Genomic DNA, 25,598 nt, shown 5'->3' on the forward strand with positions numbered 1-25,598 from the left:
AAATTCCACTGGAGCTTCCTCCAAGAGAGTATCCTGCCCAGACTGCCCTTCTTCTGGAAGCTCAAGCTCTGCTTCGTCTCCGTGCCATTGAGGAAGTTTCCTTGGAACAGCAGAGCAAGGGTTTTTACTCCTGTTACTACCTAGTTCCGAATAAGACGGGCGATCTGCACCCTATATTGCATCTCAGGGCTCTCAAATTTTTGGTCAAAGAAAAATTTCGCATGTTGTCCTGGCATCCCTATATCCCCTTCTAGATCAGAACGATTGGTTGTGTTCTCTAGATCTCAAGGAGGCTTACACTCACATTGCCATTCATCTAGCTTCCCATCAATACCTCAGATTTCGGGTGAGGAATCTGCATTTCCAGTACAGTGCTACCCTTAAGCCTGGCATCTCCCAAGAGTGTTCACCAAGTGCCTAGTGGTGGTTGCAGCAGCTCTGTGAAACCATCGTCTTTAGGTGTTTCCGTACCTAGACGACTGGCTATCAAAGATTCAACATCTCAGGGGGTTATTGTAGTGACCCAATGGACTACCTGGTTCCTACAAAGTTTGGGGTTCGAAATCAACTTTCCCGAATCCCACCTCCAGCCCTCTCAGAACCTATAGTTCATTGGAGCTGTTCTGGACACTACAACTCAGAGCATTCCTTCCTCAGCAACGTCTGGATGCTCTCCTTCAGCTTTGCTGCAAGGTGTCTTCTCTTCCTTCACTCTCAGCGAGCCACATAATGGTACTACTTGGTCACATGACTTCTACAGTTCATGTGACTCCTTTTGCCAGACTTCACCTCAGAATTCCTCACTGGACCCTTGCATCTCAACACATCACAGTGACTCCTTCTTTGAGGCAGTCTCTCCACTGGTGGATGCTCTCTTCCAATCTCTCCAGAGGCTTGTTGTTTCAAACACCCCTTCATCAGAAGGTTCTCACGACAGATTCCTCAACCTATGCCTGGAGGGCACATCTAGACAGTCTCTACTCAAGGCCTTTGGTCCAACACGGATCGTCAATGTCACATCAATCTGTTGGAACTCAGAGCGATCTTCAATGCTCTAAAAGCTTTTCAACATTTTCTTCACCACAATCAAGTCGCTATATACTTTGTCACCAAGCAGGGAGGCACAGGTTCTCTTCCTCTTTGCCAAGAAGCTCTGCAGCTTTGGACTTGGGCTGTCTCTCACAACATCTTCCTGAAAGCTGTCTACATTCAAGGGAAGAGCATTGCGACCTTAGAATTACAGGGTTCTACGTGACAATTTTTCAGTATTTTTAACTACATAGAAACATAGAAATTGACGGCAGAAAAGGGCCACAGCCCATCGAGTCTGCCCATACCAATGTCCCACTCCCTGACTTCTACTCCCCTATAGATCCCACGTGAATATCCCATTTTCTCTTAAAATCTAACACACTGCTGGCCTCAATCACCTGCTGAGACAGCTCGTTCCAACGATCGACCACCCTTTCGGTGAAGAAATACTTCCTAGCATCACCTTGAAACTTCCCTCCCCTGATTTTCAGCGAGTGTTCTCTGGTTACCGAGGGCCCTGTAAGACTGAAGATATCATCTTTCACCTCTATATGCCCTGTGATATACTTAAAGGTCTCAATCATGTCCCCCCTCTCTCTTCGCTCCTCCAGTGAGTACATCCGGAATTTTTTTAGCCTTTCCTCATACGTGAGATCCCTGAGCCCCAAGACCATCCTGGTAGCCATACGCTGAACCGACTCAACTCTCAACACATCTTTCCGGTAGTGTGGTCTCCAGAATTGAACACAATACTCGAGATGGGGTCTCACCATGGATCTGTACAGTGGCATTATGACTTCAGCTTCTATCTGACATGTAGATATTACAAAACACACAAGGATTTATTGCAACTTAACTGTTCCTTCATTTCATAAGAAATTACATGGTTCTATGTACAGAAATTAGTCTATGTAATTAGGATTACAAGGTTCTAACTGCGAGCCAACTTTCGGTAGAGTTAGAACCATGTAATTCTAAGGTCACGATTATTGTCTGGCAGACAAATTGAGTCGCTTTCTACAACCTCACTAATGGACTCTCAATTCGTCGCCTCTTCATCACATCTTCTCTGTGGGGAACCCCTCAGATAGACCTTTTCGCGTCTCCCCACAACAACAAATTGTCTCAATTCTGCTCAAGGATATGCTTCTGCTCAAGGATATGCTCTCCTCACCGCATGGAGGCGGATGCTTTTCTTCTGGAATGGATGAACAAGTTTCTGTATGTGTTCCCTCCATTCCCTCTGATTCTCAAGACTCTTGTTAAGCTCAAGAACGATCATGCCACCATGATTCTAATAGCTCCTTGGTGGCACAGGCAACCCTGGTTCTCCCTTCTTCAACTCAGCAGCAGGGAGCCATACCTTCTACCAGTTTTTCCATCTCTGCTTACACAGAGTCAAGGATCTCTACTTCATCCCAAACTGCAGTCTCTACACTTGACAGCTTGGTACCTCTCAACATAACTCCTCTTCAGTTTTCTCAACCTGTTCGGGATATTTTAGAGGCTTCACAGCAAGGAGCCTCAAGCTACCTCCTTGTTTTCTGTCTTGGATTATCTACTGCACTTATCTACCTCTGGCCTCAAGTCTATATCCATTCAAGTCCATCTTAGTGCAATTGCTGCTTTACATCAGCCTATTGAAGGGAAACCCCTTTCTGCTCATCCTGTGATTTCCCGATTTATGAAAGGTCTTTTCAATCTCAAACCATCTCTCAAACCGCATCAAGTGGTTTTGGATCTCAATAATGTTCTTGCTCAATTGATGAAGCCTCCTTTTGAACCAATGGCTACAGCTCATCTCAAATACCTTACTTGGAAAGTGGTGTTTCTCTTTTTTTAAAAAAAATTCTTTATTTAATTTTAATTTAATACAATAATCTCACTACAACACATAATCATCATTGAATATAATTCACAGTCTTAATAAACTAATAAAGATAATGCTGCTTATGTATCCTACTATTAAAACAATCCCATCCCCTACCTCCCCCACCCCCCTCCCAAGAGACCTGGATCCCCAATCTATAAGACTAGGATAATATACCTTTCAATTCTTTCATAAAACTTCTTTTTCCATTTGAATATAACTCTCCCATATCTCATTAAACTTTGCCCAATGATTTTTTTAAAAGGGCCAATAGTCTATATTTGTCACAGACTATTCCCAGACGTTCCCTCATATCTTTTAATGTGGGTACTTCTAGCATACGCCATTGCTGTGCTAATGTAAGTCTGGCAGTTATGAATGCCAAGTCCAAAAATTTAGATTGAGAGGATGTTAAACCTTCTATTCTTATTCCCAACAGTGCCCTTTTGGCATTCAGCTTAAGTGGAGTCTGAATTAATCTGCTTACATAGTCAAATACTTGTTCCCAAAACCTCTGTACCCTTTGACATTCCCACCACATGTGATAGAATGTACTTCTTCTACTACAGTGGAACCTTAGTTTACGAGCATAATTTGTTCCAGAAGTATGCTTGTAAACCAAATAGCTCGTATATCAAAGCGAGTTTCCCCATAGGAAGTAAGGGAAACTCGCTTTGATCCGTTCCACCTCCTCCCCCCCCCTTGAGGCCACCGATGCTGCTCCATACCCCCCCTCCCACAATCCGGCATCCTCCCCCATGATTCTACATCCCCCCCCCCCCCCGAGCACCGAAACAAAATCCCTTACCCCGATTGGGCACCAGCACCAATGCATAGAAACATAGAAATAGACGGCAGATAAGGGCCATGGCCCATCTAGTCTGCCCACCCCAATGACCTTCCCTTACCTTTCTCTGTGAATAGATCCCACGTGTCGATCCCATTTGGCCTTAAAATCAGGCACGCTGCTGGCCTCAATCACCTGAAGTGGAAGACCATTCCAGTGATCAACCACCCTTTCAGTGAAAAAGAATTTCCGGGTGTCACCGTGCAGTTTCCCACCCCTGATTTCCACGGATGCCCCCTTGTTGCCGTGGGACCCTTGAAAAAGAAGATATCCTCTTCCACCTCGATGCGGCCCGTGAGATACTTGAACGTCTCGATCATGTCTCCCCTCTCTTTGCGTTCCTCGAGTGAGTATAGCTGTAATTTATCTAGCCGTTCCTCGTACGGGAAATCCTTGAGTCCCGAGACCATCCGGTGGCCATTCTCTGGACTGACTCAAGTCTCAGCACATCCTTGCGGTATGCGGCCTCCAGAATTGCACACAGTATTCCAGGTGGGGTCTCACCATGGATTTATACAATGGCATAATGACTTCAGGTTTACGGCTGACGTAAGCCTGCGCTGAGCTGCCTGCGCTGGGCTGGACTGGGCCTTGAGCATTTTCGCATGCTCAAGGCCTTCTGGTCTCGCTGTCTCAGAGATTCTGAATCTGAGGATCTCGGTGAGAGCGAGACCAGAAGGCCTTGAGCATGTGCAAATGCTCAAGACCCAGTCCAGCCCAGCACAGGCAAGAAGGAGGATCTCAGACGCACCGTCCAGCCCAGAAGAGGGAGGATCTTCGGGCACCGGCATGTCCTATGCGTTGGTGCTGGTGTGGTGCCCAATCGGAGTAAGGGATTTTGTTTTGGTGCTCGGGGGGATGTAGGATCACGGGAGGAGGGGGGATGCCAGATCGCAGGGGGTGGCACTCGTAAATCAAGTCAAACTCTGTTTCCGAGGTGCCGATTTTGCGAATGTTTGCTCGTCTTGCAAAACACTTGCAAACCGGTGCACTTGTAAACCGAGGTTTGACTGTACATCCTTTCCAGCAAGTAGCATCACTCTGCTTGTTACATTTATTAATTAAAACCGGAGTAGTGTACCAACAGGAGTAGTGTACCAACGTGTTAAGAGTTTAATAGCATTTTCCACCAAAGTGGCAGCTCTAGCTGTCTGAAAAAGATGTGATACAATTGCCCCCTATTTGTCTATAGACCATTCCTTCCCCAAGTCTTTTTCCCATGCTTTCATGTATGAAGTTTTATTTACTTTATCTTCATTTATAATTTGATATAACTAGGAAATACACCCTTTTACCACTGGTCCCCCTAACCCTTTTTCAAATTCAGATTTCTTTGAAATGGAAAGTGGTGTTTCTCATTGCTTTCTCATCTGCTCGAAGAGTCAATGAGCTGTAAGCTTTAGTTCCTGATCCACCTTTCAGTTTTCCATCATGACAGCGTGGTTCTCCGTTCTCATCCTAAATTCTTACCTAAAGTGGTTTCACAATTTCATCTCAATCAATCCATTGTACTTCCAGTGTTTTTTTCCAAGACCTCATTCTCATCCTGGAGAATCAGCTCTTCATACCCTGGACTGTAAACGTGCTTTGGCCTTTCTACTTAGAGCACACCAAACCACACAGATCTGCTTCTCAACTTTTTGTCTCCTTTGATCCACACAAGTTGGGACATACATTTTCTAAGTGAACCACCTCCAACTGGATGGCTGCTTTCTTTCTGCTATGCTCAAGCTGGACTGCATCTACAGAGTCGAGTCAGAGCCATGGCGGCTTCAGTAGCTTTCCTCAGATCCACTCCTATTGAGGAAATATGCAAAGCTGCCACCTGGTCCTCGGTTCATACTTTTATCTGTCATTATTGTCTGGATGCTTTCTCCAGATGGGATGGCCATTTTGGCCAGGCAGTATTACTAAATTTATTCTCCTGAATTGCCAACACTCCCACCATCCCATTCTGGTTAGCTTTGAGGTCACCCACATGTGAGAATAGGCTGCCTGCTTGTCCTGGGATAAAGCACAGTTACTTACCGTAACAGGTGTTATCCAGGGACAGCAGGTAGCTATTCTCACAACCCACCCACCTCCCCTGGTTGGCTTCTCTGCTAGCTATTTGAACTGAGGAGACGCACCCTGTGCTAGGTGGGAAGGCACTCGTGCATGTGCGGTGCAGCAGACTGGAAACTTCTGAGTTTCTTCAAGCAAGTCTGCTTGAGAGGCTGTCCACATCCGTGCTCCGTTGATGACGTCACCCACATGTGGGAATAGCTGCCTGCTGTCCCTGGATAACACCTGTTATGGTAAGTAACTGTGCTTTCTCAGATCTAATCCTTGAGGAATGCAAACAGGAATATCCATTGTGGTTATCCTGAAACACAGATCTGTGTTCTAGCTGTTATTATTCTAAAACACGTTACATTTCATTTGTGATTAACATGTTTGATTACACATCCCATTTTCAGCATGCAGTGACACATGCATCTTTCAATAGTCAAGTGAAAAGGAGTTGCCTTCCTGTTTCTAGTGTTTTTTATGAGGCACAGATTGAAGATGGATGTAGAAATTTCAAAGTCTGAGTATGCTGTGTTGATATTGATAATGGATACATAAGCAATTTTATGTTGAATTATTAGTGGTTTAGCCTAGAGAACATTTTTATTAAAATTCTTGCTGGATTGGTAGGACATTAGCCTATTTGAATATAATACATCCATTATTTTGAATTCATAATTTAATTAAAAAAAAAAAATATTAAAGGCTGTGCCTACTGTATATACTTGAATATAAACAGATTTTTGGGCTCAAAAATGGGGGATCTCAGTTTATATTTGAATCTGCCACCCAGTAGTGTCCCTTCTGTGCCCGGAACCAGCAATTCCCCCCCATCAGCCCCCCCCCCCCCGACCCGACAATTTACCCATCGACAGCACTCCCCTCCCTCTTCACCTCACATTGAAGAGATATGGCCCACCCCCCCTCCCGGACCTGGCAGTAGGAACCCCAGGCCTACTGTGTTTCCCTGGTGGTCTAGCAGGGTGTTGGAGCAGGAGCGATTCTCACTTGTTCCTACCCATGCTCTCTCGGTGCTGAAAATGACAAGACTTTCAGCAGCAGTTTTGTGAGGCTTAGTCTCAAGGCTGCCACCGGGAGTTTCGGCAGCCATTTTAAGTGTTGAGAGCATGGGCAGGAGCGAGTGAGAATCACTTCTGCCCCATCTCCCTGCTAGACGATAAGGGAAGCATAGTAGGCATGGGAGTCCTTCTGCCGGGCATGGGAGGGGATGGACCTTGCCTCTTCAGGATGGCATAGGGAGGGAGGGGTGCGCTGACGGTGAGGAAATTCCTGGGGAGGGGGGGCTGACAGCAGGGGAACTGCCAGTGTGGTGCAGGTGGCGGCGGAGGAGGAGGGAGGGAGGGTGGGTGAGTGAGTAAGAATACCTGGGAGATGTAGGGGAAGAATGGTAGAATATAAACCCTCAGTTTACGTTCAGGTTACCATTTTTACTCCCCTTAGGGGAAAAATGGTAATTTAGTTTATACTCGGATAGGTTTATATTTGAGTATGCAGTAATTTAAAATTGATTTCTTGTGTAGTCGGAATTTTATTTGAATATTTTCAGCTACAGTATTAGAACATTTCTTGTTGGGCTTATCGTTTGCACTATATGGTCATCTGCAGCATAAAATGTAAGGTTTTGCATTTATTTGGAGGTATTTATACATCCTATGATGCTGGAAGAAAATGAGATAAAGCAAATTGTTACTTTTTTGATAATTTACATAACTACAAGTTATATAGATGTTTAAATCTATATTGGTTTAATATAGCCATAGACTCATGTGAACTAGGAATAGCAAAAATTTTTTTTACTCTTATTTACTCTTATTTGTATAAAACTTGCATTCATCCTTATTCATAAATAGTTGGTTTTCTGCTCTCCTCTTGTTTAGGACATTTTGTCCTTCAAACATTTAAGTCAACTGACTACTGGGAGCCATTTGCCAACTGTTGGGATATGACATCTTTTAATGTAATATAAATATCATGATGGGTAGGAAAACCTAGCTTTAAAAAAAAAAAAGTCCAACTCTGGATTTAGTTTCACCTTTTTGTTTTTTTGGGGTGTTTTTTTTTTTTTTTTTTTTTTACCTGGGTAGCTTAAGCTTCCAGTGTAGTTAAAATGCACTGGTATTGCTTCCACTATCTAGGCTACTTGAAGGAGATTACCTATGATTGTCATACGTGGATGAGTGGCTTGTTGAAATTTTGCCTGCCATAGGTAGGCATTATAGTACCAGCTATACCAGGTTCCAAAATATGGTAGGCCTGATCTGCGTTTTTGGAGATGAGCCATCGGTACTAACTGGAGCAGTCAGAGATGTGGATGTGATAGTTCTTACCAGTGATCTAGACTTTAATTGATCTGATATGTAGGTTTCAGACATTTGTACAGAAGGCATATATTCTTGTCTCAAAAGTTTGAAAAAAGGCAAGTTGAGATTGAGATTACTATGATACTTACAAAATAAACAGATGACAAGTACTACACAGTTCATAGCACACAATATATTTATATAAAAATACACCAGGAGTACTTATTTATTTTTTTAAAAAAATTTTAGTTCTAAGGCTAGTTACTTGTTCAAAGTAAAGGAACCTACTTTCCAGAGTGCAAGTGCAGTGGTCCAAAAAATCTTGCTCCATCATTCCTCATAGCTCCTAAAAATCTACTCATCAAATTTTCAAGATATTAGGGAAATACTTCATAAGCTGCCTTTCTAGTGCAGTAGGTGTGTCATTCTGGATGAGCGGTTATATCCCAGTGCTTGTGAGCCTTACAGAAGGAATCAACTCTGGATATTTTTCTGAATCCCTCCTCCTTCACAGAGGGCTCTGCTGCCCCTTACAGTTTTTTTTCTTTCTGTGCGTGAGCCAGAAGGAGTGTTTCTGATCTGCTCATTTATTTATTTTTGGTCAGTTTTCTCACATATTTTCCTCCTCTCTTTCGGTGCTGAGAGCTTCCCTAATTGAGGGTCCAGGAGGAGAAGTAGACTGAGGTCTGCAGCTGACAAGCCAAGCCCTTGTGGTACCTGTTAGCCAGCCTGCAGAAGCCTTTTTGGATCTCTGGGCTCTCCTCCAGTAGCATTGCTTTCAGGAGTTGGAGTGCAAGCTGTTAGGCATCTGTAGGGGACTTGGAGTCTTGCAGGATGCCAGCTACGTTTTGCCAACCACAGTCTGCGCGGGTTGGAGGCTTGGTCAGATTGGCAGCTCGAAGATTCAGCATTGTAAGGGCATTCTATTTGAGGCAGTGATTTCTTCTCCCAGATCCAGCTACCTTTGGAGTTGAAGCAGGCTGCAGAACATTGCCAGCATAGGTTACAGTGAGTAAGGCTGTTACAGCCTATGAGAAAAATCAGGGGGGTTTTGCAAATGGTGTGCTTGAAGATTTCTTCCTGTTCCCTGATAATCTCCCTCCTCTAAAATCCTAAAACTGCTAGTTTTTGTTTATCATTTTTGAGGTGTGTTTTGGCCATCTTGTGTTTTGGCCCTCAAAAAAACAAACAAACTTCAAATCAACTCGTTTTGCTTAGCCTCCTCTTTGCTCTTTAGGGCTGAAAAATGGCTGGGGAGCACGTTGGTTGGGGCAATTTTCCTTTCTGGGCTCTGAAATGGCAGTTTTCCTAAGTTCAGGTTTGTGGAGTCCTCTACAGGAGACTCGGTGTTGCCCAGTTTGGTGTTTTCTCCAGAATTTGTTAATTTGATGTGGAGAGCCATTCATCACAACCGACCTTCCAAAGGAAAGTCTGGCAATACTTTAGACAGCGAACTAGGGGGCAGGGGCTCCTAGGATGCATCTTCCTTGCTGGTTGCTACTAGCCAGGCTCTATGGGACCTTTCCAAGGGAGATTCAGATGTCTCGGGATGCGCCTTCCTTGTCGGGGAATGCAGGGTCGCAGTCAGGTGTGATAGACCCTAGTGATGGCTCTCAATCCTGAAGGGATGATCCCACGATTCTCCAGTTATTCAAACCCTCTGCTCTGTTGGATCTGATTACTGATTCACTTTGTGAGTTAAACTTGGACTCCCAGCAGGTCCCCTCTACTTCCTCCTCTATCATGAGTGGTGTGAGTCCAATTGTCTACATTTCCCTGGCATCCTGACGTACTGGTCAATGAGCATTGGGATGCTCCGGAAGGGTCCCTTAAAGCTGCTAGGATTATGCCATTGGATACTGTCGAGCCACCAGCTGGTTTGCTCAGTCTTAAGCTGGCACAGGTTACAAAATGCATCTCCCTACTGAGCAAGGGAGGCATATGTTAAAGGATGTGGAGGATCACAGAGTGGATGCATTTCTCAAGAGGCTGTTTGAAGCATGACTTTAAGAATTAAAATGGCCAGTGTCATCCTTTGTGATTTATGCCTGTCATACCAGGTTACAGAGTCTTGAGCATACAAGCAATAAGCCTTTTACTCCAGCTCCTACTAGCAGGAGTGGATTATGTAGCAGATGCTCTTTATGACATCAGAGTCATGAGAAAAATTTTAGCTTATTCAGTCTCAGCCTGCAGGATTCTCTGGATCAGGCAATGGGTTGGTGACTCCTCCTCCAACACTCTTAACAGACTTCCTTTCAAAGGGCAAATGTTGTTCGGGAAAGGACTGAATGATCTTATGACCAGCGTAACAGATCGTCGTCTGAAATCTTTGTCCAACAGCAGACTCAGAACTTCTAGAGGCTCAGGGCGATCTAATTTTCGTGGCTGCATATGGTCTCTGCAGTATTCAGAAGCCACTTCCCAGACACCCTTCCAGGAATACAGACAGTGAGTGATTTGCCAGATCCAAAAGGAACCAGGCCTCCTGTCCCTGTCCCATGTCATCCTCCAAAAAGACACAATGACACCAGGTCTGGAGCAGTCCCTCAAGATAGGAGGGTGGTTCTTGGACTTTCTACAGGCCTGGGCTCAGACAACATCAGAGAGGCGTGTACTGGAAATCAAGCTGGAGGTCACCCAGCCCTTAACGGACTGGTTTGTGGACTCCCCAGTGAGGTGACCAGAAAACATGGACAGAGTGGAAGCCACAGTGAGAAGGAGGTTGGAGAGTCAGACCATAGAACCTATGCCGCCTGAAGACTCTGGCTTGGGCAGATACTCTATATATGCCATCGTGCCAAAGAAAGACAGACGATTGGAGGCCCATTCTGGATCTTACGTCAATGCAGCACTCAAGGTTCCATGCTCTTGCACAAAGACAGTTTGTTCTGTCATAGTGTCGGTGGCTCTGGGGGAATTCCTAGCTTCTCTGGATCAGACGGAGGCCTATTTGCATATTCCCAAACCGCAAAGTTCCTGAGGTTTCTTGTTTTGGAAAACCATTACCAGTTCTTGACCATTCCCTTTGGCCTCACAACTGCCCCTTGCACTTTCACCAAAGTGATGGTGGTAGTGGCTGCCCACCTGTGAAAGGCAGACTTATAAGTTCATTCATACCTGGACGACTAGCTGATCAGGGCCCTGTCATTTGCCGAAGGACAGCAAGCGGTGTCTCATTTGATTCGAGTTCTGGAGAGCCTGGTTTGGATAGTAAATTTCTGAATGAGTCATTTGACTCTGACCCAGTCCCTGGAATATCTGGGTGTCTTGTTCAACACACCGGATGGCTGTGTCTTCCAGAGGCATGCAGACAGAAGCTTTGCTCTCAAATAATGAGCTTGCTAGCCAAGCCCACTCCGTTAGCTTGGCACTATCTCCAAGTGCTAGGTTCCATGGCAGCCACAATAGATGTGAGCTTTTGCCCAATAAACCACATGCATCCTCTCCAACATGCATTGCTAACACGTTGGTCTCCTCAGACAGACTCTGCAGAGGTCCCTGCCCAGAGGTCCCTGCTCTGGGCTCTGGAAGCCTGGGCCAGTATGGACTGGTGGTTCCGCCTTCAGTCACTAACCAAGGGCATAACCCTAAGCATAGTTTTCCTGGGTAACTGTGAAGACAGATGCCAGTCTCTTTGGTTGGGGAGCTCACTGCAACTGTTGGTTCCCATGGAGAACCCAGATCGTTTTGGTCTTAGGGCATGGCTGTTGAGTGCAAGGCCTTTATCTAAAAGGGTTATTCAGAAGTAATCATTGCTACTTTTCTTTGAGCTAAGAAGCCATCAGCGTTTGCAGCCTATGTTAAGGCCTGGAAGGCTTTTCAGGTCTGGTGCACCAAAGATCGTGATCATAGCAATCCTTCATTCTTTTCATGGCACCAATTCCTGTGATCATGGCATTCCTTCAAGCCGGATTACAAAAGGGCCTAGCAGTGGCATCTGTCAGGGTTCAGGTGGCGACCTCTCATTCTTCTGAACTTGAGGGGGGAAAACAGTCCCCAGCATCTTGCCCTGATGTAATCCGATTCTTGAAGGGAGCACTCAGGTTGTGGCCTTTTCCATCCTGGAATCTTAATATCGTTCTGAAGAGTCTGTTCAAGCCTCCGTATTAGCCTCTCCAAGAGGGTTTCTCTTCTGGACTTCCCAGTGAAGACTGTATTCCTGATAGCAATAGTCTCTGTAAGACAGATCTCTAAACTGCAGGCTCTTTCCTACAGAAAGCCCTTCCTAAAGATCTCGGAGGCTGGGATTTCTATGCATGAGATACCATCGTTCCTACCAAAAGTTGACTGCATTTCATGTCAACCAAGAGGTTCATTTACCTACTTTTTATTTTATGGTTTCAACCAAGCAAGATGATGTATTGCAGAGGCTGGATGTACGAAGAATATTAATCCACTACTTGGAAAGGACAAATGAGTTTTGCCTTTCCAACCATCTTTTTGTTGTAACCATTCAGTCCAGATGAGGGAGACCAGCTTCCAAGGCTTCTATATGCTAAATGGATTTGCATGGCAATTTCGTTGGAGTACATTGAATTGTAGATAAAGGCCAAAAGGCCTATCTGCAGCATCCACTATCTCTTCCTCTCCCTAAGAGATCCTGTTCCACGGTTTCTTGAATTCAGACAGTCTCTACCACCTCTACTGGGAGATTATACCACACATTATCCCAGGACAAGCAGGCAGGTATTCTCACTAGTGGGTGATGTCATCCGACAGAGCCCCGCTACGGACATCTTGCAAGCATGTCTTGCTTGAAGAAACTCAGAAGTTTCGAGATGCCCGCACCGCGCATGCGCCAGTGCCTTCCCGCCCGATGTACCGGGCGTGTCTCCTCAGTTCTTTTCTTTCCGCGGAGCTGAGAAGTTATCTTCATTCTGCGCTGACTGAATTTCAGTTTTTCTTTGCCTTCTTTACCCGCGTTTTAGTTTATTTCTTTGAATTTCTTTCATTTTTACTTTCTTTTTAAAAAAAAAAAGTTAAAATTATTTCGTCCGGCGGTTCGGCCGGGCCGGCCTCGTGGCTGCGGCCTACCGCTTTCGACCTTGCAGCGTCGATTTTCCGGCCTATGTCCCGGCCAATCACCGGTTTTAAAAAGTGCAGCAAGTGCCAGCGTGCGATTTCGTTAACGGACCCGCATCGACGCTGCCTGCAGTGTCTTGGTCCGGAACATATTCCGAAATCGTGCCGGCCTTGTTCCACGCTCACTGCGCGCTCATTTAAGAGGCGTTGCTTGCTTTGGGAGTCGATGTTCAAGATGGAGACTGCCAAGGATCTGTCTGTTTCTACGTCTGCTGAGGTTTCGCCGGTCCGCTCGAAACCTGCATCGACGACTCCCGCATCCAGCATCGTGAAGCCAGCATCGTTTACACCGGCTACGGCTTCAAGTTCAGCTGCGGCGCCTGCCTCCGTCTCCTCGGTTCAGGTACCGCCTTCCACTGTCCCTCCCGTGGTCATCAAAGTGCCCAAAGCTAACAAGCAGAAGCACTTGGCCACGAAGGAACGCGAAGACCGTGCAGGAGGACCCCCTTTCGGTGCGGATCCCTCCTTATCGGCTTCGCTTCGGTCCCTGCTAGAAGCTGAGTTTGTACAGCTTATGCAGACTATGGGGCCCCGGCTTATCGCCAACATCCAGGGTGAAGTCCGGGCACCGGTTTCAGGGGGCGGTCCGCCCCCTCCCCCTCCTCCTCGCCGTTCGATCTCGCTGCTCGACGAGGGGGATCGGCGGAGGGCGGCGGAATCCTCCAGAAGGGCTTCCCTTCCTGATATGCCACCTTTAGAGCCCATCACACCTCCACGCCAACAGGGTGCTGGGGCAGCCCCTGATAATCGGAGTCCTGGGCATACTACATCGCAAGAAGAGTTCTTCCGCACTCCTTACCAGACTTGGGTGGCGCTGCGTGAGTCCGCTTCCTTGCCACCTCTGCGGTCCACCGCATCGAGCCCCATCCATTCCTTAGAGGCTTCGGGGGATCGTGCGATGCACGGAAGATCTCGCTCCCCATCCCGTCACCAGGAGGGGCATCGATCTCGACACTCATCTCGACACTCCTCACGCCATTCCGAGGTGTCTCCGCAGAAAAAAATGCAGCGTTTGGGATACTCATCGTCAGATGCATCCCAGCCGGAGGGACCAGAGTATGAGGAACCATCTACCTCCTACTCTCCATGCCGGTCTCAGCTCTCCCTGGACCCGGAGGCTTCCACTTCGTCTAGTCCATCTCGACGACCGGCCTTGGCAGACCAATTGTCTTTCTCATCTTTTCTCCGACAGATGGCGGATGACTTGGATGTGACTTTGGACACTGGGTCTAAATATTCTAAAGAGTATTTGGATACTATGCATTTGCCTCACCCTCCAGCGGAGACTCTTCGGCTTCCTTTGCATAAATTGCTGGACCAAACTTTCATGCGCTGTTTTGAGACACCGTATTCTATCTCTGCGGTTCCCAGTAAGCTGGATGCTCGATACCGCATCGTTCACCACAAGGGGTTTGAGGGGGCTCAACTTTCTCATCAGTCCCTTCTGGTCGAGTCTTCTCTCAAGCGTTCTCACCCTTCCCAGGTCTACGCTTCGGTGCCTCCGGGCAGGGAGGGGAGAACGATGGACAAGTTTGGTAGACGTGTATACCAAAACTCGATGATGGCGACTCGAGTGCTCAATTACAATTTTTTCTTCTCGTCATATTTGGATTTCTTCTTGCCGGTACTCCGCAAGTTCATCCCTTTCATCGATGCTCAGGCTCGTTTCCAGTTTGAGGAGGTGGTGGCGACCCTGTCCCAGTTGCGGCTGCAGCTGATGCAATCCTCCTACGATGCCTTCGAGCTCTCGGCACGGGCTGCGGCCTGTTCAGTCGCCATGCGTCGCCTGGCCTGGCTTCGCACTATTGATATGGATCCGAACCTCCAAGACGGACTGGCTAATGTGCCTTGTGCGGGAGCGGATCTGTTCGATGAGTCTATCGAGACTGTTACTAAAAAGCTTTCGGACCACGAGAAGTCTTTTCAGTCTATTCTGCGTCCTAAGCCTAAGCCTCAGCAGTCTCGTCCCTCTAGACCGCCTCAAATCTATCAGAGGCGTTATCAACCGAGGCAGGCTCCCCTGGCGAGACAGCCTGCGAAGAGGCAGCCTCCACAGAAGACTCAACAGAAGCCTCAGATGCCGGCTGCACCCAAGGCTACTCAGCCTTTTTGACTCTCTTCCAGGGAGCATAACCGACTTCGTTCTGTCTCCTCCCGTTTTTCCCATCGGGGGTCGTCTCCACCATTTTTGTCATCGATGGGAGACGATCACCACGGACCTCTGGGTCCTTACCATCGTAAGAGAGGGATACTCTCTTCATTTCCAACGGGTCCCCCCGGACCACCCGCCAAGAGAGTATCCTTCCAACTCGACGCAGACCGCTCTTCTTCTACAGGAGGCGCAGGCTCTGCTTCGGCTTCGAGCCGTCGAGCCAGTGCCCGTAGATCAGCAAAACCAGGGGTTCTACTCCCGGTACTTCTTGGTTCCGAAGAAGACGGGCGATCTGCGTCCCATTTTGGACCTTCGAGTCCTCAACAAGTTTTTGGTCAAGGAGCGGTTCCGCATGCTGACCCTTGCTTCTCTCTACCCCTTACTCGAGCAGAACGATTGGTTATGCTCTCTGGATCTCAAGGAGGCCTACACTCACATCCCGATACATCCGGCCTCCCGCAAGTTTCTCAGATTTCGGGTGGGACATCTCCATCTGCAGTATCGAGTACTTCCATTCGGCCTTTCCTCGTCTCCCAGAGTCTTCACGAAGTGTCTGGTGGTGGTGGCCGCTGCACTCCGGAACATGGGTCTCCAGGTGTTTCCATACCTCGACGACTGGCTCATCAAGGCACCGTCGGCTCCAGAGGTCATTTCGGCGACCTTGACTACAATTTCTTTTCTGCAGAGTCTGGGCTTCGAGATCAACTTCCCCAAATCACATCTTCAGCCCACCCAGTCTCTCCCCTTTATCGGGGCTATTCTGGATACCATTCAACTTCGAGCATTCCTTCCTCCTCAACGCATGGATGCTCTCCTTCTACTCTGCCAGTCGGTGTCCTCTCGCCCGTCCATCTCGGCGAGACACATGATGGTCCTCTTGGGCCACATGGCCTCTACAGTTCATGTGACGCCTTTTGCCAGACTACATCTCAGAATTCCTCAATGGACCCTGGCATCTCAGTGGACTCAGGTGTCCGACCCGTTGTCCCGTCACATTGTCGTCACTCCTGCTCTACGGCAGTCTCTTCTCTGGTGGATGACCTCTTCGAATCTATCCAGAGGTTTGCTGTTTCACTCTCTTCCCCACCAGAAAGTTCTCACGACCGATTCATCGAACTATGCCTGGGGGGCCCATCTGGATGGTCTACGAACTCAAGGGTTCTGGACCACTGCGGAACGACTCCATCAAATCAATCTTCTGGAGCTCAGGGCCATCTTCAATGCTCTCCAAGCTTTTCAACATCTGCTTCACGACATGGTGGTCCTTATTCGCAAAGACAATCAGGTCGCCATGTATTATGTCAACAAACAAGGGGGCACGGGCTCGGCCCCTCTTTGTCAGGAAGCTCTTCGGGTCTGGGATTGGGCGGTTCGCCACAACACCTTCCTCAGAGCTGTCTACATTCAGGGGAAAGACAACGTCTTAGCAGACAACTTGAGTCGTCTTCTCCAGCCTCACGAATGGACGCTCCATTCCAAACCCCTTCATCAGATCTTCGCTCAGTGGGGAACGCCTCAGATAGACCTCTTTGCAGCCCCCCACAACTTCAAACTGCCTCAGTTTTGCTCCAGGATCTACACTCCTCTCCGCCTCGAGGCAGACGCCTTTCTACTGGAGTGGGGGAATTGCTTCCTATATGCGTTTCCTCCCTTTCCTCTCATCCAGAAGACTCTGGTCAAGTTGAGATCAGACCATGCCACCATGATTCTGATTGCTCCTCGGTGGCCCAGACAACCTTGGTACTCCCTTCTACTTCAACTGTGCAGCAGGGAGCCAGTACTTCTTCCAGTGTTTCCTTCACTACTTACTCAACATCAAGGTTCACTGCTTCATCCCAACCTGCAGTCTCTCCACCTGACAGCTTGGTTCCTTTCAACATAACTCCGCACCAGTTCTCTCAAGCAGTGAGGGAGGTCTTGGAGGCTTCCAGGAAGCCTGCTACTCGACAATGCTATTCCCAAAAATGGACTAGATTCTCTTCCTGGTGTATTTCCAATGCTACGGAACCTCAGCGAGCTTCCCTATCTTCTGTATTGGACTATCTTCTACACCTGTCCCAGTCTGGTCTCAAGTCTACCTCTATACGAGTCCACCTGAGTGCTATTGCGGCTTTCCATCAGCCTCTACAGGGGAAACCTTTGTCTGCTCATCCTGTGGTTTCCAAATTTATGAAAGGACTTTTTCATGTCAAACCTCCTCCTGTGGTTTGGGATCTCAATGTTGTCCTGTCTCATCTTATGAAGCCTCCGTTTGAACCTCTCAACACGGCTCCACTTAAGTATCTCACCTGGAAGGTGGTTTTTCTGGTGGCCCTCACGTCAGCTCGTCGGGTCAGTGAGCTTCAGGCCCTAGTGGCGGATCCACCGTTCACTGTATTCCATCATGATAAGGTGGTCCTTCGTACTCATCCGAAATTCTTACCTAAAGTGGTCTCCGAATTTCACATCAATCAATCCATCGTGCTTCCAGTGTTCTTTCCAAAGCCTCATTCTCATCCTGGGGAATCTGCTTTGCACACTCTGGACTGTAAACGTGCTCTAGCTTTCTACTTGGAACGCACAAAGCCACACAGAACTGCTCCTCAACTTTTCGTCTCCTTTGATCCAAACAAGTTGGGACGACCTGTATCGAAGCGCACCATCTCTAACTGGATGGCGGCTTGTATCTCTTCCTGCTATGCCCAGGCTGGATTATCCCTTCCCCGTAAGGTCACAGCCCATAAGGTCAGAGCAATGGCAGCCTCTGTAGCCTTCCTCAGATCGACACCGATTGAGGAGATTTGTAAGGCTGCCACTTGGTCCTCGGTTCATACCTTCACCTCTCATTATTGTCTGGATACTTTCTCCAGACGGGATGGACAGTTTGGCCAAACAGTGTTACAAAATTTATTCTCTTAAGTTGCCAACTCTCCCACCATCCCATTGGGGTTAGCTTGGAGGTCACCCACTAGTGAGAATACCTGCCTGCTTGTCCTGGGATAAAGCAATGTTACTTACCGTAACAGTTGTTATCCAGGGACAGCAGGCAGCTATTCTCACGTCCCACCCACCTCCCCTGGGTTGGCTTCTCAGGCTAGCTACCTGAACTGAGGAGACACGCCCGGTACATCGGGCGGGAAGGCACTGGCGCATGCGCGGTGCGGGCATCTCGAAACTTCTGAGTTTCTTCAAGCAAGACATGCTTGCAAGATGTCCGTATCGGGGCTCTGTTGGATGACATCACCCACTAGTGAGAATAGCTGCCTGCTGTCCCTGGATAACAACTGTTACGGTAAGTAACATTGCTTCCACCACCCTTTCCATAAAAATGTATTTCCTTAGATTACTTCCTAGCCTATCGCCTCTTAACTTCATCTTAAGCCCTCTCATTCTGGAGCTGCCTTTCAAATGAAAAAGACTCACCTCATGCTCATTTATGCCACATAGGTATTTAAACATCTCTTTATCATATTTCCCGCCTTTCCTCCAAAGTATACATATTGAGATCTTTTAAGTCTTTCACCATACACCTTATGATGAAGGCCACTGACTATTTGCCTTCTTCAGAACCAACTCCATCCTGTTTGAATCTTTTTGAAGGTGCGGTCTCCAGAATTGCACATAATATTCTTAATGAGATCTCACCAGAGTCTTATACAGCAGCATCAATACCTCCTTTTTCTTACTGGCCATACCTCTCCCTTTGTAACCTAGCAGAGTAGATGTGGTGGCTCAAGTGGAAGGAGAGATATGTTGGACCACTGAATAGGGAAGGGGGGTTGGGGAAAAGAGAGAGGTGTTGGACCAGGGAAAGAAAGCAGGGACTAAGGCAGGGAAAGGGAAAGGCAAGACCAGACTAGATTCCAGACCAGAAAGGGGGAGGAGGGAAAGGAAGGGAGAGTGATGCCAGACTATGGAAAGGAGAGGATAAAGATCCCAGACCATAGGAGGGGGAAAGGGGAAGACTGATGTCAGATCATAGGAGAGGGAAAAAGAGGGAGTGAACAAAGGTAGGAAAAGTGATTTTATTTTCAGAATTTACATCTGCTTCTATATTTTGCACTGTTCAGGAAGAATTGCATTTCTTTCTGTTTCTCTGGTGTTGTACTGCATGCAGAGTGATATATTAGGGTTTTGTTTGTGTATATATTAGGACTTTTGGTTTGTAGTCCTGTATTAGCATAGGGTTTATCTGTGTTCTTTCTGCACAAATGACCAAAGCCTTGTGTTCTGATAGGAATGAATGTCGTGACGCGTTATTGGTGTCATGACCCCAAGTAGGAAGATATTTGTCAGTGGTTTGTCCCAGTTTTTGAAGGCCCTGAGCTGGAGGCTGTGTCCAGAGAGCCTCTGCACATACACGGATGTGCGGCGGCCCTCTAGATGTAGCCTGGAGCTCGGGGAAGGAGACACGAGGTTCATATGGGGGAGGAACAGGGCAGGGCCACATGTCCTCATTTTTTTTAAAAGAGGAATTCTGGTAACCCTACCTCTCAGCCTTTAACTGCTCCAGGTCTTCCTAAAGTAGGGGTTAAAGCTTCCCCTCTCAGCACTACCTCTGGAGCCTCATGCTTTTCAAGAACCATCTCATGTAAGGCCTTATAGTGTGGGAATGACTTGACAGCCTTTTCAGGCTCTTTAGAATCACAGGGGACTCATTCTCAAAGATGGAAACTTCTTCCTCTTTCATCCCAAGCCAGTTATCTTCTAGGAAGGGAGCTCTGGGCCTAGACAAGCTGTTAACTAGGAATGAGGCTAAGGCCTAGCCAGTGGTTCTCAACCCTGTCCTGGGGGACCCCTAGTCAGTCAGGTTTACAAGATATCCCTAATGAATATGCATGTGAGATTTGTATATAATGGATGAGACAGGCATGCAAATGTCTCATACATATTCATTAGGGATATCCTGAAAATTCAGCTGGCTGGGGGTCCCCCCAGGACAGAATTGAGAACCACTGGCTAGACCTATGACCCTAGCCCTTTCAGACATGCCTTTACCTCTGAAGCTCTCTACCAAGTCCTGCTGAACAAGAGACCCACAACCCAAATCCCCCTTTAGCAATGCTTGGGCCCCCACAAGGGGGGCCTTTGGGACTGTAAGAGCATCATTGCTCGTTGAGGGTCCAGCTATCTCTTGCAGGGCTTGTTTTATCTGGTTCAAGCTCTGAAGCCAGAAAATCCCTGGGCCCCCCTTGGAAGAGGGGGCCCAGGCGAGTGAGAAGGAAAGACAACCCCCACATGCATACCCAGTGCAACAGAAGAAACAGCCTGGGTCAAAATGGCCACCATTCCCACAAAGCACATTGAGACCATGGGTCCTGAGGCCATGGAAGGAGGCAAGAACCTTGTATCTCCCCTTCTCCCCACACCACTGGGGCCATCTCTGAAGATTTAAATGGCCCAACACAGGAGGGACAGACACAACTGGCAGATATTTATGTAAAAGCCAACAGAACAGTATTGCAGTGTCTGCTGGCAGACATACCTGGCCATTTAACTGATGCATGCAGGCCTGCCCTCCCACTAGAGAAGCATGGGCCTGGGACTCTATTATCTTTGAATTCCTCCCCCAGTTCTCTTAGGTGCAACACATCTTTTTTTTCAGCATAGACTTTTCCCCAGAAAAAGGAAAAAAATGAACCAGACAAGCCAACTAAGATAGGTGTTTTTATTAAAAAGAAGCCCAGGGGCGATTATCTCAAATAGTGTGACCAGGCAAGGGGGGGGGGGGGGAGAGGGGGATGGTGGAGGGTGATGAGACTCAGCCACTAACCTTATCCAAAAGATGCTATGGGAATACAACTCGGGGTAGCAGAGCCAAGTTCAACGCTCAACCAGGTACGATCTAGAGACTGGATAACCTGGGAGCAGCCCTTTTAGGCCATGGCCACACCCTACTTTGTAGGGAGCTAGGCTAGGGACCAGGAACATCACATAGCATGACCTCCTATTTGCTGAGGTAGAGAAAATGCCAGACCATTTCAGGGGGCACCACCATTAATACTGGTGATGTCACTGGTAGAACTCTGTATTTTTTTCCCTTTTTGTCTCCCATCTTCTGGTGGGAGGAATTAACACCTACTTGTACAGAACAGTGTAGATAGACACCAAGGAAACACACATTCCATTAATTTATCTTTCCCAGAATGAAGATAATCTAGAATTACACTACAAGTAAATGTTATAACCTAAAATTGACACTCATATGGACCCTTTTACTAAACCACATTAAGCATTTTGCAATAATTTAGCAGTTACTTGCATGGTAAACAATGTGTTGCTCTTTTTGTGTCAGGAGGTATGGTGTGGGTTGTGGGGGTGGACATGGAAGGTGCTTGCACTTGGCACATAGTATATTTATTTACTATACTGTTTTACACGTTTGACTTTATTGTAAACCACTTTGGACCTTGTTAAGGATTAAGCAATTTTGTACATATTGAAATTATTAAATCAGTTAACACACTGCACTTAATGTGGAGTTAACTTAGAACCATTTACCACTTCCTAAATAGGAGGCACTAAATGCTTCCATATTAACCAGGAGCAGGTTCAATAGAAAATATTATCCCTGCCCCAAAAACAATTCAGTTAAATTTGAAACTGTCGCAGGATAGAGTCCAAAATTTAAGTTGAGGTAACTGCAAATTTTACCATAGCTTAGTAAAAGGTCTCCATATTGATTATTCCAGTAATCTGTACGTCTATTATACATATGATCAAAATCGATAATATCTCCAGTAGCAAATAAAAATATAATTTTGGTTCAAATTAGCTTAAAAGTAAATTGAAGAGCTATCAAACAATTGATGATAGTTAAATATAAACATACTACTCATGATACATGGTCTAATCCTTTCTCAGCCAAATATTTTTGGTTTTGACTTGAGGTATAGATATGCTTCAAACACTAATTCATTAATGTTTAAGCTTTCTTTATAGTTATTCATATTAAATTACATAAATGCCAAATTTAATCCCTTCAGTGGTATGGTTTGTGGGGTTTTGGGGTTTTTAAGTATGATGTTTTACCCCTGATGCAGCTTGAGGGTGAAACATGGCCACAAAGTTTACTTCAGAATAAATTTACTTTTAAGAATCTTATCTGTGGTGTGGCAAACTTTCTTGTTGACCTTGCAGCCTTCCTGCATTGCCTGCCTCTATGTATTCCTTGAAGCATTAATTGTCCTGATATCCATGGTCCATTTGGCTTTATTTAAAGCATTGATGGATATACCCATGCTTAACTCAACAGGAATATTGATGCTTTACTATGGTCTCTTTGGAGAAAAGGAAGAAATATCCTGTGCCCCATCTCATCCCCCCAAGGAAACTTCTTAACATCATGTTGGATAAACTCTTAGGTATATTGCTTTGCTTTCTGAATTCATCATGAGAAACCCAACAAACTATTGGTGAGTTTGATAAATCACTCTGTTCAAGAGATGTTGTAGCAGAAATTTTTTGTTAGACTAGTATAAACTGTTCAGCTATCGGGGAAACAACCTGATTTTTTTTTTTAACATTAAATCACATCTCGAATGCCACAGATAAGGATTCTTCCCGAATGGATACGTTCATATAGTTTCCTATCCTATATCCACTCTACCGTAACATCATTCTTGATAGTGGGGGAAAAATAAGTTTGAGTGCTTTCTGGACAAGAATAAGGTTTCCCATTTTCCATAGTAATAGCCTTACAAGAGAATTGGAACCCTGACTTTCTGGACATTTAGTTACTAAAATTGTATGATCATTCAGTGAGTTTTCTCATTTGCTAAGACAAGGACTTCTGAATTATAAAAGTAATTTTGCATTTGGAATATACCCCTTGAGCAATGGGTGGGTCTCATTGATATGTTTTTGTACTTGTCCAGAAATTTTTTTTAATGTCGCCATAGCTGAAAATTTTATTTCATATGCTACATAAAGCGCTGACAAGTCCAAAGCTGGAAGACGTCAACTTTAAGTAGTATTTTACCTCTTGGTTCCTGATGCTGTGGGTCAAAGGTTAATACCTGGAATTGTTATTGACTGAAGAAATCTAAAAATCGGAGATCTTCTGGAATGATGTACTATAGCAGTTGGAATTTTTGTAATTTGAGTACAAATGAAGCAGAAATGTCATTTTATAAAATGAGCAATCCTGATAGAGTAGCTTCATTTTTTTTTTTCCTTGGACAATGAGGATGAAATTAGATCCACATGTGACTGATGTCTCTGTGCCAAAGATGGAATATATGCTAGCTTTGGTTAGAAAAGCTTGAAATGCGCAGTCCCTTGCAGGCCTTTTCAGTCTCTCATTATGCAGGATGGGTTGGATGTTCCCATGCTGGAAAGTAAAACATTTGCTATTCAGTTGCAGTACTCCCTCTGTATTCAAATTTCTGATTTTCACGTGCCCCCAGCCTTGTTGAGAAATTTAGCATGATTTTTTTTCTTTTCTTCTTCTTTATGCTTTTGAAGACTTTTTTAAGCTGGTAGCCTTTGTTTTCCCCATAGTGACTGATAAGAGAGCCACAGGGTTCAAATGGTGCCCAGCTTGCAGTTAAAAAAAAATATATCTTGTTGACCACTGAACAGTGTGTCTTTTGGTAGCTGAATATTTGGCATGGTATTCAACCACTAACATGTTCAAATTTTTTCCTAGAGCTATAAAACTGCAAAGTCCCTGAGAGATCTAGACAATTCTATGCCTGCTATTGACAGTCTTCTAAACATTATTCCTCAATGTAGTTGAAACACATCACAGATTCAGTGGGTGAAGTTTTATTGAAAGATGTTTTTTTGCAAACATACAGATTTGTTTTGCTTTTTTCACCTGCATAAGAAAGCAGGGTCAAATGCAAGAGCTATTGCCATGTGTCAAGACTCCAGCATTGGGATTGTAACATCATTCTAGTCTACTCCCCCAAGCAGTATATTCGTGCCTTAATCGTTTCATGGCTCAAGTACAATACCATCTATAATGGCATAAACCACATATTAAGACTTCAAAATGCCTCTGTGAAACTTCTTTGTTAAGCCAAGATTTGTCATCCCACTCCTGGAAAAGCAGCTTCCTATTTCATACGAGATTGTTTTAAAGTACTTAAGCTAGCACAAGCATTTTATTCATTGTCTTGCCACAATACCCATTTGCTTATTGATATCTCTTTAGCTTGCTCTGTTCACAGAATGCCAATCTTCTAATCATTCTTTTAAGACTTCTTCAGCTAGTATCTTGGTTATGCAGCTATCTAGGTGGTACTTAACCAAACTCAGGTGATGCCATATCCAGACAGCTCCAAATGACCTAATAATCCACCCAAATCCATTGTGCTTGTCTAGGTTCCACTAGAACTTTTTTCCTTTTGGCCCCTTTCCCCTTGAACTTTGACCCATCTTTCCCCTCTACACTAAAGTATCTTTTATTCGGTTCCACTCTTAGCTAATGAGCATTGTGACACATGGGACAGTTCTTGGAGGCATGTCTCTTCTGTTTTTCTTTGTTTTCCTGTGCCTAACTAAGTATTCTATTAATTTAACTTCTATTAATTCTGTTCATATGGATTTAAAATTTTATTAAGACTTTTTTGTTTTTCAACTCAAAAAGCAAATAGTTTGTCCTATACATATTTAGGTTTATATTACAATCTTTCATAAACACTTTGGACAAATTTGCCTTCAAAACTGGAGCTTAACATAACTCTGCAAGTTTTATATCCCTGCCTGCCTTCCCTCTTCCCAGTATCTACTTTAGTTTCCTTTTGTTCCTGGATCAACTGTCATTTAGTTTTAAACTTGTCTACTTGATCATGCTGCAGTGCAGTTAGTTTTTCCATTAACATAATAATACCTAATCTTAACAAGTCATATGTAGGAAGGAGTTCACGATACAGTTATAGAACTGGATATTGGGCTCTTAGACATTGGTCTATTTTGGCTTGTGCTTGCTAGGTTTGCCTTTATTTCCTGGTGTAGGAAATAACACACAGCTAAGTTTGAGATTGAGAAGGAGAAGATTGCTGAGATTCCAGGCTTTGGATGGCCCAGAAGGGCTGTAGGCCTCTGAACCAGCTATATTGTCATGTGTCATTTCACAGACTGTGTGAGTTTCTTGCTGTTTTTCTCATAACCTTGAAAGAGGTTTAAGTGACTGGGAAGTTATGATTTTTGCTTCATGGAGTGTTCAGTGTTCTGCAGTGTTCAGAGCAATTAGGCAGAAGCAGTGGTCTTGTCAGAGTGCTTTTCTGGATACAAACCTGGGGGAAGGGTTTTAGT

The 25,598-nt window shown here is 45.6% G+C and overlaps 1 protein-coding gene across 7 annotated transcripts in view; it reads left to right on the forward strand.

Moving 5' to 3' along the window:
• The window catches only part of TSC22D2 (TSC22 domain family member 2), a 140,186-nt gene that overhangs the window by 19,838 nt on the left and 94,750 nt on the right, over nucleotides 1–25,598 (forward strand). For 3 of the 7 annotated variants that reach the window (XR_004540622.1, XR_004540620.1, XR_004540621.1), the window contains exon 2: nucleotides 22,591–22,750. The exons of 2 other annotated variants lie outside the window; for them this stretch is intronic. Coding sequence is in view for 2 of the 5 variants with exons in the window: in XM_033958177.1 (XP_033814068.1) it covers nucleotides 22,591–22,699 (109 nt within the window). In the remaining 3 variants the exon portion in view is untranslated. The remainder of the gene's footprint in view (nucleotides 1–22,590; nucleotides 22,751–25,598) is intronic. 2 more of the 7 variants (XM_033958177.1, XM_033958178.1) reach the window with 1 other exon arrangement.

This window comes from Geotrypetes seraphini, chromosome 9, assembly GCF_902459505.1.
Source record: "Geotrypetes seraphini chromosome 9, aGeoSer1.1, whole genome shotgun sequence".
Lineage (NCBI taxonomy): Eukaryota > Metazoa > Chordata > Amphibia > Gymnophiona > Dermophiidae > Geotrypetes > Geotrypetes seraphini.